At 40.3% G+C, this 19,120-nt stretch overlaps 1 protein-coding gene across 1 annotated transcript; it reads left to right on the top strand.

Annotated features, from left to right (window-relative positions):
• Nucleotides 1-3,087: 3,087 nt before the first annotated feature.
• Nucleotides 3,088-17,959, top strand: LOC117255216 (ectonucleoside triphosphate diphosphohydrolase 7-like). Its single transcript, XM_033623888.2, has 14 exons — nt 3,088-3,224; nt 4,964-5,064; nt 5,179-5,364; nt 6,998-7,203; nt 8,869-9,019; nt 9,466-9,569; nt 9,759-9,818; nt 9,917-10,065; nt 11,165-11,331; nt 11,889-12,090; nt 13,571-13,690; nt 13,789-13,874; nt 14,602-14,763; nt 17,184-17,959. Exons 2-14 carry the CDS (start codon nt 5,057-5,059, stop codon nt 17,398-17,400), a joined length of 1,818 nt encoding a protein of 605 aa, XP_033479779.1. The 5' UTR covers nt 3,088-3,224; nt 4,964-5,056; the 3' UTR covers nt 17,401-17,959.
• Nucleotides 17,960-19,120: the final 1,161 nt, after the last annotated feature.

The following is a 19,120-nucleotide window of genomic DNA, read 5'->3' as shown; positions in this document are numbered from 1 at the left end:
TCAGGTAGGCTGTGGTGTTTAAACCATGCTCAGTTGGTACTAAGGGGCCCAAAGTGTACCAGTCAGAGATGGTCTTCTGCAGACCTTGGTTGTAATGAGTGGTTATTTGAGTCACTGTTGCCTTTCTATCATCTCAAACCAGTCTGGCCATTCTCCTCTGACCTCTGACCTCTGGCATCAACCAGGCATTTTCACCCAGAGAACTTCCGCTCACTGGGTAGTTTATCTTTTTGGGACCATCCTCTGTAAACCCTAGAGATGGTTGTGCAACAAAATCCCAGTAGATCAGCAGTTTCTGTAATACTCAGACCAGCCCGTCTGGCACCAACAACCATGCCATGTTCACACCTTTCTTCCTCATTCTGATGCTCAGTTTGAACTTCAGCAGGTTGTCTTGACCATGTCCACATGCCTAAATGCAACATCACAAGTTTGAGACTTATGTAGTTTCTGGGTTTGAGAGAGAGCAGCTCATATTCTCAAATATTGACTGAACTTTTCTTGGCCATAGAAATGATATACTGTAATTCTAAATTTAGACGGTGTTCCCCTTTAACATCTCCACTTAATCATCTGAGCAAATTAAAAGCTGTTCACCCAATATAGTGTCAGATAAAATTAGAGTTAAAACTTTTTTCCTCATTCACACCCCTCATGTAAAGCAGTAAATTCCAAGCAAATCAAAAAGAGTGTATTGGATCAATAGCTGCAGCAGTTATTAGGACAACTAACTGTGTGGTTTGCTGATTTGTGAATTTGCCACCGCTCCCCTTAGATACGAATATATGGACAAGACTCTATAATTTCCCTCCATTGCTGACCAGCTTCCAAAATAAAGTGTGCACTTTGCAAAGTTTCCTACAAAGATCAATGAACAATTAGAATATTCCAGTTTGACTGTCCAGTTTGTGGCTTACACCCTTCAAATTCAGGTCACTCGCTGCGTTTTTGTTTATTCTACCCATCCAGCCATTATCTGTAACCACTTACCTTACTCAGGGTCACTGGGGGCTTGCAGCCTATCTCAGCTGACACGGGGCAAGAATACACACTGGACAGGTCCCCAGACTAACACAGGGCTGACACAGACAACCAGTTATGCTCACATTCAAACCTACAGATGATTTAAAGTCTTGTTTGCTTTGTTTTATTGTTTAATTATGATGGTGTCGACTTAATATTCTTAGTTTGCTCAGAGAAAACTGTTTTCTGATCTAATGTGTTTTATGATTTGGAGACTATTCAATAAACTCCACAAGTTGGCAGATCATTTACAGCAGGCCATGGTGTCATGTGTCCACAAGGCGGCGCATGTTGCCTTCAGGTGTTGTTCGAGAGCCCTTCAAAGTCACAGAACTCCTGATTAAAATTCCAACTGTTACATAGACACACCAAAAACAAACACTGCCTTCCTGAGAGTCATAATAATTAACTGTAATATTTCAGAATAAATTACATTATTATCACCTTAAATGCTGTAAAATTGATATTTAATGGTATTCAGAATATTAATGTGAAATTCATGCAGGTAAATGAGGTAATTTTGCAGAGGTACACTGCAAAATCACAGTTGTGGAGTTTAACTTTGAGATTACAGTGAAATACAGTAATTTTATGGGAGCATACTGCTAAATCACAGTAATCCAATGTACATAAACTATGAAGTTAACACTTGAATGCAATAATTTTACAGGAACATACTGTTATATCACAGTAATTAAATGGGCTTTAACTGCGTGTCTGTGTCTGTCATTTCACAAAAATGTACTGTAAAAATGATACAGTAATTTACCATGAATGTACAGTCAAATATTTTACAGTGGTTGCTTTTACTAATTCTTAGGTGAGCTAGTCCACGCTGTAAATTTTGAGCTGATTTAGTAATGTCATCACCCAGGATGCTGGGCTTTTACACATATTTGGCAGAAGTATTTTTAACCTACAGGGAAATAATTCCAATAAGCATTATCAATTAACGAGTCCAAATTTGTTTCATTATTTGAAATAATGAAATTTATTGGAATAATTATGTAATGCATCATCCTTCCTGTGACCCCATCTTGTAAATTTAGTCTCTATATGTTCTTGTATAGTTTTTACATTATAATTGTTATTATTTTTTTATTTGGTTCTTATTTAAAAATTTTCCCCACATACCTCTTGTTACTCTTTTACATTTAGTTTTTCATCTTTTGTTGTTTTTGTGCTCCTGTAACAACCGAATTTCCCCTTCTGACGATCAGTAAACGACGTTTATCTTATCTTATTGTTAAATCACAAGTCTCCACCCCAACCTGCATCAAACTGTCACACCTGACCAGACCACTACCCCAAAGATTATTTAACTCCACCCTTCACGTCTGTGACTCTCTTTTCCCTCCAGACCATGTCAGGCAGGATTATCTTTGTCAACCCTTAAAGGAGTGTTTTGTGTTTATTGTTCTAAGATTCCTGAGTGTAAACAGTTGTGAAGTAGAAAAAGAGTAATGCCGTAGGGGATGCATTAATGACGTGAGTTATATAATAACCTAATTTACCAATATTATATTTATTATTATCATTGTTGAACAATGTGCAGAGCTGTAACATTTTCTCTTAATAACCCTTTTTATAGAGAAAAGATCGACAACTGTTTACCCACTATGTCTACAATAAAGGGCTCCCTGGATGCAGTGTTTGAATATGCATCCTAACATTAGATGTTCTGTGAGCCAACGTCAACATAACTATGCAGTTTTTTTCCTATTTATTTTATCTCATCTTCCAAATCCCCCGTTTCCAAAACTACTTCTACAAGTTTCCAAAATGTCACCTTTGTCACTGTGACCTTTTTTCCACTCAAGCAAAAAGTCAAAAATGTATCATTATTGAATAAAATCTGAATATATGTTATACATAACCAAAAAAAAGTACATTTTAATCACTCAAATTCCCAGTCTGAAATTTTCTCGGGTAGTTTATCGTGTAGCTCTGATTTTCCCTACAGTACCTGAACGCAGCAGACGTTCAACTCCATCCTGATACGTATTTGATGACGCAGCCATACAGGCCGACCGGAAGTGTGTAGGATTTCCTATAGCTTCCTCTCCTTCGCTTCCTCCTCTTAAAATTCGTCTCTGTGAAGCACAGCGAGAGAAAAACGTATTTCATCACCGTTTCTGTCGAAGGAACAACCCGTTACAGAGACGGACTGTACCGTCATGGCGGCGAACAGGCATATTTAGGTGAGTTAACATCGGAGAGCCGCAGCATACCGATAGACAAACCGTTATCAGTTAACATAGCGTTAACCGGGTTGTAACTGAACAGCTGCTAACTTACATTAATGACAACAGCTGCCACTGTTTTAGGTGGAAAATATATAAAATATATTCTTTGTGTGTTTTTTGTTCCGTCTGTCAAGCTAGCTACTCTTTTATGTAACAGTTTTATCTTATATAACTGTGAAATAAGCCAGTGAACGTTACTCTTCTTTTAATGGCCTGTATTGAAACTAGCTGGAGTAATATCAGAACATATGTTGTGTTAGAGGAGTGACACACAAATATTACCAGACAATTTCAAAATAACATGGATGTATAATAAATAATGGTCCACGGAGAACCATTAGATACTGTTTACCTCTATACAGGGGTGGGGGAAATCGATACAGCTAGTATGGTGATATTTTTGTGGCAAAACCCATCGTCAGACAGTGTCATGTATCGATATTGAAAATTATTTACATTATTTATATGAAGAAGCATACAAATTAAATTTTAGGTAGCCTACTAGAATAGCATAATCAATTGCTTTTTCAGTTCACTAGATACATTTTGCTGCAAGAAATGACATGTACAGACTGAAAAATTTATCCTATTAGATGAAACAGATGTTGACAAAGTTTGCCTTTCAGGACATAATTTACAGTTGAAAAAAGATAATAAATAGCAATTTATTTTATCACAATACTCAGCATATCGCAACATAATTTAAATCACAATAATATTGTATAGTGACTTAAGTATCGTAATTATATCTACAGCATATGTGTTATTTATTCTGTTATATAATATACTATGTCCATTTTCTATTATATATTATGCTGCACTACTATATTACAGTATCCTATGTATATTGAATAGAATAGAGTTTATTGCCATTTGCACAATTACGTTACAGTACAGGCACATTGGAATTCTTGTGCGTCTCTCTTCGTCAACTTAGTTAAAAAATATAAAAATATAAAATAGACAAGTTAGTTAGGCAATATCCATACTACACCCAATTGATATTCTACTCTGATTGATATTGTTGTACTCTACTAGGTATTATGTCAACTTGTATTACCTTTCACTTTATAGTGTATCTCATACTAATATCATCATGTACCATTTTATACTGCATTATAATATTTTAATATGCTACACTGATACTTTCATTATTAATCTCACCACGGTCACTGTGACTTTTAATTTTTCTCCCCCCAATTTATTTTGTATTCTATTCTTATTTTAGTTTTATATACCTCTTATTATATCTCTCTTTTACTTTCTCTATTTATCTGTATTGTCGTCCTTGTGCTGCTGTAACAGCTGAATTTTCCCGCTGCGGATCAATAAAGGTTTATCTTATCTGTGTAGAGGAGGGTGTGTGTTAGAGTAATAATTCAATTTATTGACCCTGTTGGGAAATCAAAGTGTTACAGCAGCAAAATTACACGAATTACATAACAGCTGAGGTGAATTTTGTTTAAAGATAAAGCTACAAATAAAAAGAAAAATATTAAAATAAAATAAAAACTGAATAGTCATAACTAAAATGAGGACCACACTCAAATATACACTTTGCAAAGATAGTTAGGGCTGTAATGATTATTTGCGTCACTGATTAATCAGCCAGTTGATTTCTTGAGTATTGGTAATTTATTGTGACACTGTACTGTTACTATTAAGCAGTATTCCCTCACTCTTCTTCCCTTCAGGCAAAAGAGAAGTCTCAGGACAGGATGCTCATCAGACTGCAGACACCATGAGGTGACGACTGTGACATCTTGTATTATTGCCAACCAGGACATATGGCACGGTAATAAACTGATTATCTATGTACTGTAACAGATGTATACTGTACAATGGTACACGATTAAACTGACACTTCACAGAGTTTATTGTAGTTTTTCGATGTGTTCTGTCTCCACAGGATCACGTTTTCCTGCCTGCCGGCCTCCTGGTACTGCAGCGTGTCCCTGTTGTCTCTGGGCTGTGCTCCCAGGCAGAGGGTGCTGCTGCTGCTGCTGCTCTTCATCACCTCCGCCCTCCTCCTCCTGGGAACCTACCAGAGGCAGCTGTGGGGCCCACAGCGACGGCCCGGCTCCCAAGTCAACAAGTGAGTGAATGTCAGAATGAGCATGAGAGTTCTGCACAAACATGATCTTTAGACCTTGTCGTGCTGGGACTGTGCAGAAAGGCAGGTTTTCACCCGTTGCACACATCTGGGAAGTTCCGGTTTGCAACATCAGCAAGGATCAATAATGGTTCCACAGCTGATAGATTTGAACTGGTGTTTGAACCAATAATTCAGCTTGCAAGTTTCATTTGCAGGATTCTAAGAACAAAAACTGTCTTTATTTGTGAAACAATATGAACTGGAGCATGATGACTATCAGTTATGTAAATCAGAGTCTATCTACCCACTTCCCACAGTTTTATTTTCCGAGGGATTAAAAACAAATGTTAACTCCACTGTCACCTCACAGGATGGTGAGGTGAGGCGACATGCTGTAACATGCTCTAACTGTAAGCGCATTTCATAATCAGCGCCAAGAGCCAAGATGGGAATAACTGACACAGAGGAGGTGCTGGAATCACACAACAAAATATTGCTCCACCAGTAAAACTAATTCAAGAAATACTCCTTGTTAATTAACTCAAATTCGCTCATGTTGACCACGTGCTTTTTAACTCTTTCATGTGAACGTGGAAACATTTGTAGCTTGACTGGAAAATTCTTGGTAAACAGAGCAGGCTGATAACAAGCTTTGTGAGAACAGTTACCTAATTTGTTTTGAGAGCCAGACAGCTCGATGTGACTTGAACTCACTTTGTGAGACTGACTGCAGGTGCTTTCTTTAGTAACCAAGGACAGATAGCGATACAGAGATGACTTGTATGAGCCAAAAACACTCTGTAGGTTTATTTGCAACTTCCTTAGTCAGGTTCTGTTTTTTTTTGCATGTCCTAGTAGGTGTTTTTCTACATTTAGTTTAATAAGAAGTACACTAAAAGGAGGGGAGTGACAATTGGACAAGTTGTCTGTTGTCTGGCATCTAAAATGTGTTACATCTACTGTGTGTTCAAGGGTTTTATCAGAGCACTTTGTGTTGTTTTTTTCATGTTGCCTTTGGAAGCAAAGCTATGTGTCTCCCTGTTGCCAGACATTAAAATAAAACTATAATTCTGTGCATCATCTCTAAGTTGGGAAACTGAAGATTAATTGATTTGCGAAGCAGCTGAGCACAGTGTTTCAAGTTTTTCCAGTCATAAATATGTAATAATCATTGTGTTTTGGGGCTCATTGTATCCACAAGTGCTTTAGCTTTCCAGTCATGCGGATTTTATGCAATTCCAATACTGTTTAGGGATCCCAGTATGTAGAAATATTCAAATACAGCTGGTGAAAGTAACACATTTTACTGCATGTTTTTTGCCCAAACCTTCATAGTGGGAAGGTTTACAAAGGGGAGGCTTGTTGGTACCCATAGATCCTATTTTCATTCAGATATCTTAAAGACCCTTGTGAACATGGCCATGCCAGTTTTTCCCTCGCCAAAATTTAGCCTAATTTTGGAGCATTGTTTAGCCCTCTTCTTCTAGTTTTAAGACTCAGCCTGCTATAGCCCTCGAAAGACAGTAATGTCAGCTTGGAACGCCGGCGTCCCTATAGAGTGGAAGAGGTTAAATACAATACATAAGGAGTGTATTCTTCATCTCATAATGCGTCTGTGTTCTTTCTCCTGCAGGTACCTCTCCATCGCAGAGTCCATGGAGTCTACTGACGTCCTCAACCCCGCTCTGAATTATGGGATCGTGGTTGACTGTGGCAGCAGTGGCTCTCGGGTCTTTGTGTACTACTGGCCCCCCCACAACGGGAACCCTCACACCCTGCTGGACATCAAACAGATGAGGGATCGCGACCGCAAACCAGTCGTCAAGAAGATCAAACCTGGTGAGGACATGGAGCTCAGTTTGTCACAGCGATTTGTTTATTGTTACATGCCATCATTCCTGTTGGGTAGTCAACATTGGTACTGACTGAATTAGTACTACTGAATACTGATACAAAGATCCAAGGAGCTCCGTCAGCTTCACAGCGAGCCAAAACTATCGCTGCAGGGCTGATCTGCCATGATACCTTCTGTGTCTGGTCTATATTCGTTTCTAGATTTTTTTAGTAATAGCCTAGTATCACTGAGAGTCGAGCAGACACACAGAATTGAGCTTTAGTCTACTACGTTACCCCTGCAGCTTGTTCAGAATTTGAATTTTTGTTTTAACAGAGAAAGTGACATAATGAAAAAAGGTACCGTTTGGTGCCAGTACCTGTAATGGTTCAAATGTGAATGGTACCCAACTGTACTCTTTAGGTAATAATCAAACATGTTAGTGCTTTCTTGATATACTGAGGTAAATTGTTGCTCTCTAAAAAGTCCTGCACACAAACAAACAAACCAGCAGGCAGACAAAGCTTGGCTCTTGGCTTGCTGAGGACTTTAATATATATATTGTATATATTAAAGTGTATATTCATGCGTAAATGTTTATACAGGCCTCCATGGGCAACTGTAGTTCCTTTGTACATTACGGACTCATTCTTTCCAGAGCAGTCAGGGAAAGAAATTAAGTTTTTGATCAAGAATCAGCCAGGCCTAAAGCAGAAACTCTCAGTTGCTCTGTATATTTCATTTTAGTATCTTTAATAATTTAAAACCAAACTTGAATCATCGGAGCAAATGCAGCAAAGTCGGCGGTGAAAAGGACAAAAATTCCCTCTGAGATTTGGTCAGACGTTGTCTCTTAAAGAAAAACCCCCATTTTCTTATTGTTTGACTTTACCATGATGCCTTTGAGAAGCAGACAGATATTCAGAATTCACCCAGTGTTGCTGAACATTTTGGTGCCAGCACGAGGATCATTACTTATCTTTGTCTGTCCCTTTGGCTCACAGCCAGAAAAGTGAAGGACAGATTGCGTGAAAGAGATCCGAGAGAGCGTTGGTGGAAAATAGAAATTAGAAAGAAGGACAAATTAAAATAGTTTCTTTTGTGTGGTTAACTTACTTGTTTCATTTTGAATTGAGGAATGTGTCAACAGTAGTATTCCTTATGACGTTACTTTGTTAAACTATTAATCATTCCAGCAGAAAGGACCATTCAGCCCTTGTGATTTTTTTTTTATCTCAGTCACAGCAGAGAGATTAGATACATGGGGTTTGTTCCAGTAGCAGCAGTTTAAGGCTATGTGGCACTCATTTTGAACCCCGGGACAAAATGTACCAACCTGTATGTGAGAACTTGCTCTCTTGCAAGCACAGTTACAGTACTAATCAGTCAGAAAGTGCAGTCATGACCATTGATTTTGGAAATTCCAGAATCTATATTTGTTTTTGATGTTGATTCAATACATTTATTTATACATTTGTCATTTTATTTCAACTAGAACCCAACAGATACATTCGCCAGGCTGACAACTTGGCTGTCATTTCAATGTGGACATCATAATTAGTGTGCTGTGTTTGTGTTTGTATAAATAACTGTCTTGTGAAAACAAATGTGCATTTATTTTTTACCTGATTGTGCTAAAAATGTGTGTGTGTCTTTGGTTGCTCTCTCAGGTATCTCCACCCTGGCAAACACACCAGCGCAGGCCAGTGACTACCTCCATCCGCTCCTCAGCTTCGCTGCTGCTCACGTCCCAAGGAACAAACACAAAGAGACGCCACTCTACATCCTCTGCACTGCTGGCATGAGGCTGCTGCCGGAGAGGTAGATGAACAGCACAATGAGTGTGTGGTTAAACTTGAAATTCCAATGACGTATTTTAAAATCACAGTACGATATTCACTCAGATGCCAGTTTATTAGGCACACTTGGCTAAAACTAATGCAGTCTGAGGCCCTGATTTGACAGGCACACCATACTGCTTTTTTTGTTGAAGCCTGCCCCGATACATCTGTCCCTATAATATACAACTACTATTTCACTGCTGAGAAGTGACCCTTCTTGGTGTTTTATGATAAAAAGCAGCAGAAACACTTCAATTTAAGTACCATCACAAACTTAATTTTTTAGTCTTGGTCTCCACAAGAATAAAATAAAGAAATTTGGTATTAATTGTTGCTAGTGTGCTACACTTGACAGCAAACTGTGTTTCCTTGTGTTATTTTTGTCCAACCCTCTGTATCTAAGTCATATTTCTTGGTTCTCTGCAGCCAACAGGCGGCCATCTTGGAGGACCTTGTCACTGATGTTCCTCTGGAGTTTGACTTCCTGTTCTCCCGTTCCCACGTTGAGGTCATCTCTGGGAAACAAGAAGGTGAGGTGCTAGCATGCTGTGAAGCTATTATATTATTAATTATTATTATTAACAGTGTATTAACTGAATTAAAAGGACGTAACATTCACTGTGGCAGAAATTATTGTCATTTCTAACTGCTTCCTGCCTGTTTTTCGTTTCCCCATCGTGGCTGTGGTGACACGTTCCTGCTGCCTCTCAACCCTGAAGGAGTGTATGCGTGGATTGGCATTAATTTTGTGTTGGGTCGCTTTGATCATGCTGATGAGGGTGAGTGTGAAGGTGTTAACAAGACGCATCTTAAACTAATTACTCTCTTAAAAGAACAAGATGATGTGATTACACCGTAATGCCTTTGTGTTTTTCAGAGGACGCCACAGTTGAGGTGACGACAGGGTCTCAGAACCAGCAGCCAATCAGCAGGCGGCGCACAGTGGGCATCATGGATATGGGTGGAGCTTCACTGCAGATCGCCTATGAGGTGCCCGGCACCATCACCTTCAGTTCACCACAGGAAGTAAGGAAGTGCAGTGAGACATCTGTTACTGGAAGAGTGACGCCTTTTAACTCACATAATACATTTACACGCACACTAATATTTCACTATTATTACGAATACACAATATAACAATATTCTGAATTCAATACAGGTTATGTAAACAGCATATTTTGTATTTTCTGATTAAGACATGTGAGATATGTTGGTATTACTCAGGTTTTAAGAGCATTCTTTGTACATGATAACAGTGTAGTCAGAATGTGCATCTCTGTTGGGTTTTTACCGCAATTTTCAACACACTATCTCGTCTGTTTATGATCAGCTCTGTATGTTGTACACAAACCAACCAGCCAACAGTTTGCAGGCTGAGGTTAGGGACGCATACCCAAAAGACATCCCCATATTTCTGGTTGGAAGGAGAAACACACCTGCACAAAAATATTATGAAAGATTTTTGTTATTAGGTTTTTGGATATGCGCATAAATATGGAAATGCTGACCTTTACAAGAATGTGGTTGAAGGAACTAAAAGAGGGAGGCTGTGTTTGCACAGTCCAACAAGTCCGCCACTGCTGGAAAACTCTGAAAAAATCCTGGCACAAGCCACAGCTGTTCCACTTTTCCGTATTTGAGATGATAAAGGCACATAAATTGGAGTATGCACGGCTGCATTTAAATTAGCATTTAAACAACTTATTGGGAATATTGTCTTTGTTAGAATAAGGACAGAAAACATAGTCACAGTTATTCATTCGGGCTGTAGCCAATGTATATTTTCATTCCCGATGAATTGCTTATTATTTTCTAAATGTATAATTTGGTGGTTTAAAACATGGAGAGAATAAGGTGGCATCATTAAAAGTCTTGTTTTGTGCAACAAACTGTCCAAAACCTTCAAATAATCAGCTTATTTCAATTTAAGACAAAGAAAAGCTGCAAATTCTCCAATTTGAGCACCTGGAATCTTCAAATATTCAACATTTGTGTTTGAAAAATGACTAAAACAAATAATCAACTGTCAAAAATCTTTTTTTTTGTTGTTGTTGATTCCTTTAGTTGGTCGAGACAGCTGGTCTGGTCCGCAGCAATGTAATGTCTCTGTGTGTCTTTTTTTTAGGAGGAGGCAGGGAAGAGTGTTCTGGCTGAGTTTAATCTGGGCTGTGATGTTGAGCACACACAACATGTTTACAGAGTCTACGTCACCACGTTCCTCGGCTTCGGAGGAAACATGGCCAGACAGCGCTACGAGGACCAGCTGGTCAACAACACCCTGGCCAAGAACAGGTTCAGACTCACACATTCACACGCACAATGTGTTATTCGTTTGGCAGCTATTCCTGCCTTTATATGTTAGAGCTGCTTTCATTTCCTCTAATGCCAGTTGTATTGGTGTTATTCAAATTAAGACTGCATTTCTAACAACCCCTACCAGGCTGTAAGGAAGCACGTGAAAATGTTTAGATTTTTCCATCAGCAGTTTATTGCCTCCAACACCTGTCACAACTGAGTCTTTCAGCTGTTTTCTCTGTGAAAACAGCGCCCTCCCTCTGCTTGTGTCATAAAACACAATGCATATTTTCTGTGAAATCAACCAGGTGGTGCAGGATGTAAAATATAGTTGACAAGCCATTCAGATCTGGCAGTCTGTTGTTTATGGTAATTATACTGATATCTCCAAACGAATATGGTAATTAAACCTTGTAAAGATGCTATAACAGTCTGTAGTAGATAATTCTATTAATATCTGTTCTGACACTATAAAACGAGGCCACAGATTGACTTTAAAAGCTGAATCTGTTGCCTCATGATGCATCTAAAATTTAATTTGTCTGTTTGTCCAGGTTTCTCACCACACAGACAGGCCTGAGTGAGGACAAACCGTACCTGGACCCCTGTCTGCCAGTCAGTCTGTCGGACACAGTTGTGAGGGACAACCACACGCTGTACCTGAGGGGTCAGGGCGACTGGACTCGGTGTCAAGAGGCCGTACGACCCTTCCTGGGCCTCCACAACGGTACCATGTCACCAGGGGGCGTCTACCAGGTACGAACCTTCATGTCAACACCAAGCTTGTATGATAGATGACGAATTAAAGGTTCTATATTAAGATTGTGACCAATAATATAGTATCAGACAACTGTTTGTAAAAAATATAGTGGAGTAAGGCATCCTGAGCAGAGAACAAAGTTAGACTACCTCTGTGTGTGTTCGAGCTTCTCTGTTCTTTGTTGTGATAGCCAGGCTGGCCACACATGCATGTTAGTGCTGCTGTGCACTGTGCTCATACGGCACTTATCACTGATACTGCCGTCCTGACCCATCCATGGTGGCGGGACGTTGTTGTTATGGAAGCATAACGCCTACCCTCCAGTTTCCCTCACATCAACACTAGCCCTTTTTTGCACTGCCAGATTTTTGGCAAATGTTGGGCCGTTTTGCCGGCAAGCTGCGAGCGTTGGCGAGTTGATCCGATGCCCAATTTTCCGCCTCGTAGGGTAGACATGTTGGCGTAACCTTTTTGGTTTAAAAAGAACGAGGTGGCCTTCCGCCACGGGAGGGGCTGTTGATGACTTGTGAGAGGAGCTGTTGATGACGCTGCATGCGCGAGCCACTGGCGGTGGATAAACAGGAAACAGCTGATAGCAGGAATTAGCGAGCAGCTAGTAGCAAGAGGGAAACACAAACCTGAAAGACACTGTAAAGATGAGCAACTGGGGCTACAAGGAATTGCGCGCCCTCCTTGCCCTCGCAAACGAAGAGGCCATTAACTGTCAGATGATGGGGACAGTGAAGAACAGGCCGACTTACGAGAGAATCGCAGAAGGACCGACCAGCTGCAGCTTCCCTCCCACGTCACTGTTTACGTCACACGCTGAGCTACACGTTTTGTTACATGCTCACGCCCCCCATTGCCCTGAAAAAGGCACATTCTGTATAAACAAAAGTAGGTAGGTGGCATTTTGCTGCACTCCCCGATTTTGTTTTTATACTGCCAATGCTGAAAGAAGACTGATTGGGCTTTCCTGCAAATTTGCACAATTCCTATTTAAAAAGGGCTACTGTTTGCTTTGTCAGCCCTGTTGCCATTGTTAGCATAGTTACTGGAGCTAGCACTGCTACTGGCCGCCATTTTGGCTCAACCACCCTCATGTTTGCTTGTGACATCAAAGGTGAGAGCCGTGTGCAGGCAGTCCTGGCCCAGACTCTGAATGAGGCATATAGCACCTGTAGAGTGCAAGTCAGTTCTCTGAGTTGCATGATGTTGCACATAAACTCACATAAAGAAACAGACTGTACTTAAAAATGATATCGTTGTTGTTATTGTAAGCATAATTATATGGTGGCATGATGTCATTACATTTTGGTTTGTCAATACATCAGTAAAGTTAGACACGTTCATGATAATCCATTCTCTTCATTTGAGGGGATCACTTTATTCATGAACTCAGTTGAAGTCACAGCTCATTGGACAGACCACAGAAATGCCAAATCATAACTTTAAATGGCCATGTCTTGTTTCCAGGCTCCCATCAACTTCAGCAACAGTGAGTTCTATGGCTTCTCTGAGTTTTTTTACTGTATGGAGGACGTGCTGAGGCTGAGAGGACAGTATGACAGTGAGAAGTACTCCAAAGCTGCTACGGTATTTTCCATGAGTGATTTGGCTGCACATTAGAATTTTACTCTTTATCTAATTGTTCAGAGAAAGTTGAAAATTGTGATTTTTTTTTTTTTCTGCAGGAGTACTGCTCCACCAAGTGGTCGACACTAAAACAGCGTCTGGACAACAAGCTTTTCTCTCAGCAGGCCGACGTCAGCAGACTCAAGTAGGTCCATCTCTCTTCTCTCTCTTCTCTTTGTGTATTCGTGTGATTTTGGGTTTGTATACCTGATAGTTGATAATGATGTCATTCGAGTCACTTAAACCTCCCGTGAATGTGAAATACTTAAATAGAAATTCAGTTTAGCTGGTGGCTGTAAAACCCCAAAGCTTCTGAAGATTTTGTAAATGCAATTCATTTATCTTTCTAAATATAAATCAGGCTCAACAGTAAGATTTGGCAGGGATTTCATATTGAACAATTAATTCTTAAGCTTGACAACTGAGCCTATGTGTTCATTTTCTTGACTAACACTCAAAGCCAACTGTTCTCCCATTGAACAACAGATATGTAAATAAGTTCAGTGTCATCAAAGCTTAAATATTAAACACCAAAACCAGAACAGAGTCAGTCTGCAATACATTATTCACTTTGAACTTTCCTGTTCAAAGTAACCAGGTCGTCTTTCCTGGAGGACAGATGATGACATCTAGCGGAGCAAACTCTAAAATAAAACCTCAAACACACACAAGCAGCAGCTTTAAATGAGAAGTGCAAATATGCAGTTGTAACACTCAAGCAGTTACTTTGTTGCCTGTAGATGGCGCTCACTGACATATCTACTTGTGCATGTGGGACTAAAACTTCTGCTGTACAACTGGCTGATACCTACAGAATAAACACCTGTTAATTTATCTTCCTCTGACAAGTCATCCCTCTCTTGTTAACGCAGGTATCAGTGCTTCAAGTCAGCCTGGATGTACGAAGTGTTGCACTCAGGCTTCCGCTTCCCCACCGACTATCCAAGTCTGAAAACTGCCCAGCTGGTTTATGACAAGGAGGTCCAGTGGACTCTGGGAGCCATCCTGTTTAAGACCCGTTTCCTGCCTCTCAGGTAACTCCATCATTACAACACACACACACACACACACCCAGACCAGGACAGCAGCTCTGAAACATTTGACTATTTGATGAATTGTGCTTTCAGGTGAATATATATGAGTTCCACCTCACAACACTGTCATCGTAGGAGTCAGTGTTTAATTTGAACTATGGCTCCTACTATCACCTTTTAAACATGAAGTTCAGGAAACAGATCATTATGTGTAAATATTTTCAGAGAAATATGTAGTGTGACAATGAAAGAAAACCGACTCCATCTTCTGTCACATCTCCCTTCCTGTAGACTCAAGTATAAGGCATTATAATTCTTTATTAGGCAGAAATATAACCTCCAAAGTTAAATTAAAATGAAGTATTTATCATTTAGTCAGTGGAAGATGTGCAGCACAGTGGCTGAATGCACAGTTGTTCACTTAAAATTGTTCCAAATTTAGTCCTCATCACACTGATGTACCAATTTTGATATCTGATTTTGAAAACATAATTCTGCAGTTCCCAAAAATGAAAACCTTAGCAAGTTTTACCAATGAAAGGTCACTCAGCTTACTTAAGACAGTGGGGTCAAAATGGTCAAAAGTGTCATCAAAAAGGGGAGGACTATCCTTAATAGGGTCAATAAAGTAGCTTTACTAGTTCACTTACATTTTGTATTAACTCTTTTGAACTCCAAACATACACGTTGATGAAGGGTACAGGTCTAAGGGACGGTAATGGACCCAGGAAATTCATTGCAGGATCTGACTGGACCCAATAAATAAATAAAGAGGAGAAAACCAACAGGTCTCAGGTCTCAAACCCTGTGATTAAAATTGCTGCTAAAAATGCGTTTCTACTGCTAAAAATGTTTTTCATGTCCAATATAACTGACTGTTCTTTCCCATATATATGTGTTGTTTAATAATTTTGTTTTATTTTATCTATTGTCATTGATTTTGTTGTGATGCGAGCCCACCAGCGAGCAGTTTATGTTTAAATTTATGTTAGTAAGCCCATGGACATGCTACACATCGTTAGCTCGGTTATATTCTCCCCAATGAGCCCTTCTAAGCCCCACCCCTTTTTGCTTTGCGCTCTATTAACAGTTGAGCAAGTTTGGTCACACGGCAGAACCTCAGTCAGCTTTATTCTACGTGCTACGCTCATCTATGTTGAAAAGAAAACCACAGTTTGAAGGTGACAGAAAGAGGGTTCCTGGGTTCCTTCAATTTGCTTATGGCTGATGGTCCTTTGTTTATATTTCTCTGTATGGCTACGTGTCATCCCAAAGTAACTATAGTAACTTATTACAGTAAAGAGAGACACACCTTTGGTCAGCACCATAGCCTGTATTCAGAAAGAACTACTTCACTGATTCCCAGAAGGGGAAAGAGGACACATACCTGGCAGTGCAGGAGCAGTGTTGACTCATGGTCTCATAATCCTCAGTCTTCTCCCTTTCTCGCTGAAACCAGAGGCCTCAACTGGTGCCCCTTTGCCTTATTCATAAAAGCTAACATGGTGAATGTATCCTTCCTGATGGAGGCTTTTTGAAGCCACATTGTCTGACACCTACAGTCTATCTAATAAACACTGCGACACCTGGCTAGGTGGAACCAGCATCACCCTGTTTCTTTTGGTCAAACTTGTCCCACTTAGCAACATTAACTAAGGGGGGGCGGAGACTTAGGATCAGTCAGTTCAGTCACTCAGTTCATTTTACAGAAACCATGAGCACCAAAGTTTAATTCATTCAGATCTGCAGGCATGACTCCCTTCTCTCAGTCAGAGTCCGAATATATGTCCATTCCTTGATAATTTATATTCCTCTAGTCCGTAACGGTCCACTGTTCAAAAGAACCAAAGTGGTTTTTCATTAGAGTTAATCCAAGTTGTAAATTTTGGCTCACTGTCCAACATTTCTCTACTCTGTGTCCAACTTCCTGGTGCTGCTGTTCAGCGTTTTTTTTCCTTGACTTTCAGTCTCGTAAACTGATCCTAAATCAGCCTAATTATCACACAAATTACACACACAGCACTCACTTGTTTCTCTCATGATCAGTGCTGATCAAGGGTCTTCTTGAATCCGTGTCTCTATTACCTATAATGATAAACAGACCCGGAATGGGACCCAGACGTTATTGACCTTAATAAAATGTGTTCCTGAACCTGTGCAGATCCTGGGTCAGGTCTCGGGTCCTAGTGACCGGGTAGATCTGTGAAATCCTTGAGTGGAGGATTAACGTTTTGCTATTAAGCATCACAGAAAATACACACGCTGTATGAGACAAACAGATTTTGTTTTTTACGTTAAAGGACACTCACAGACTGCTGTTTCTACTGTTGTGTTCATCTGCAAAGATCAGGTCTAATTTGTATGAAACATGTGTCAGCGTGTCTGCTCATGCCGTCTGCTGCCCCTCCTGTCTCCTCCAGGGACCTGCAGCAGGAAACACTGCGGCAGAACCACCCCAGCTGGCTGCGCTCCTCCTTCGTCTACAACCACCACCTGTTCTCGCTCTGCATCCTGGTGGTGGTGCTGGCCATCCTGCTCTACATCCTGCGCCTGCGGAGGATCCACCAGCGGGAGCAGCGGCAGGCCGAGGCCCTGAACCTCCTCTGGGCCGAGGAGGGAGAGGCCCTCCTCCCCTGAGAGATGTGTCTGTGATGGGAGGTTCCAGACTGATAACCTGCAGGGCCTGGTGTCCTCAATGACCACAGTACTGAAGAATGTGAGTGTGGAGAACAGATGAGAAAACTAAGCTAAGGGTGTGACTCAGCCACCGAGAAATATCGGTAGATTTCATTGCGTGGAAAAACATCACCGTACAGAGACAGTTTAATGAGCCTGGAAATCAAACTCCTCTGTATATTCTTTGATCGTGCAGCTTTAAACACAGAGCCTATCTCAGACTGGAAAGATGTTCTCTGTGATCACTTTCTTCTTTGGAAGAAAACAATCAGCTTGGCCTAACAGGACAGACCAACTATCATTAGTTTGCTACCCATTTCTCTCATCGTCCAAAGCCATGTTGTTGTGTAGGTGCTCATCTCAGTTTAATGGCTGTCTGGACAGTTAGCCTGGATTCAGCGCGCTGATAAACGTCGTAACTGCTGAGCGAGAAGCCAGAGGTGGTAATGATCCCCACCAGAGGAAATTTAGCAAAGGAAGATGGATTTAACTTTGGAGACTGTTCAACAACCATTTAGGAGAAGCTGTCTGAAGGCACATAAGATGAAAATGTAACTCATCCACCATTAGGATTCATATGTTTCTTTGCTACCAGCGTGGCTCTGCTGAAGGCCGTGCTGTGAGACTATATTTCAACAAATCAAACGACCAAGTAATTTAGCAGTGACATTCATTTTCACAAGAGAATTAATCCTAAGGACTTTGGTAACGTGTAATCAAGTAAAGTCCAATACTTCAGTTCATGACAGGATACCTCCAGAACAAATCCAGTTTGCCTCAGCTGTACTTTGAGTTTAAGGCCAACATAGCAGACAGTGTTTATGTCAAATGGGATGGATGATAGAGATTGGGATGATTCCCACGTTCTAGACTGGGAGCGTTCACGTCATTGGATACAAGGCATTTGTATGAATGTTGAGTTAGTCATTTGACAGTTCAAAGTACAGTGCATTGACAGTATAACACAGATTTATTGAACAGTATTACTTTACCTTTGGGTTTAATTAACTTGAATGACTCAGTTGAAGCCTGATATATCACAGCTGTCAGAAAAATCAGTTTCCCAGTTGTAGTTTAGATGGATTGGACATTGAAAACTGATGTTAATTACACTAACGACATGACGTGAATGTGGCATAACATACTAACTGTAAGACCGTTACCCTGCCAGCCTCACTGCATGTTAAAATGCTAAACACGAACCAGCTGGTATTAAAAGAAATGTTTGCATCGTTAGTTATCTGGACTATAACAGGACTGTGATGGAACTTTTAGCATGTTAGCATGCTAATAATAGCTAATTGAATATTAACATGATAATGAAGCTTAAAGGGACAGTTCACCCCAACATCAGAAACACATATTTTCTCAACCGTGGTGCTGTTTATTAATTTAGATTGCTTTGGGTTGTTGAGTGTTGAAGATGTCTGCCTTCTCTCCAGTATCATGAAACTAGATGGCACTCATCTTGTGGTGCTCAAAGTGCCAACAAATACTTTTGAAAACTCAGCAGCAATGTCTCTTTCCAGAAATCATGATCTGGTTACTGAAGATAATCCACAGAACTTGTTGTAAATGAACTGCACTTACATAGTGCCTTTCTAGTCATTTGATCACTCAAAGCGCTTTTTACACTACGAGTCACAGTCACCCATTCATACACTGGTGACCAAGGCTACCG

This window comes from Epinephelus lanceolatus, chromosome 3 (assembly GCF_041903045.1).
Source record: "Epinephelus lanceolatus isolate andai-2023 chromosome 3, ASM4190304v1, whole genome shotgun sequence".
NCBI lineage: Eukaryota > Metazoa > Chordata > Actinopteri > Perciformes > Serranidae > Epinephelus > Epinephelus lanceolatus.
Note: the sequence above shows the minus strand (reverse complement) of the source record. Positions and strands in the feature narration are given on the sequence as shown.

What these genes read in the sequence shown, in the direction of transcription:
- LOC117255216 (XM_033623888.2), top strand. An exon ending in ATGAGGCTGCTGCCGGAGAG is followed by an intron (nt 9,020 to 9,465) that starts GTAGATGAACAG and finishes GGTTCTCTGCAG; the next exon opens with CCAACAGGCGGCCATCTTGG. An exon ending in CCTTCAGTTCACCACAGGAA is followed by an intron (nt 10,066 to 11,164) that starts GTAAGGAAGTGC and finishes TCTTTTTTTTAG; the next exon opens with GAGGAGGCAGGGAAGAGTGT.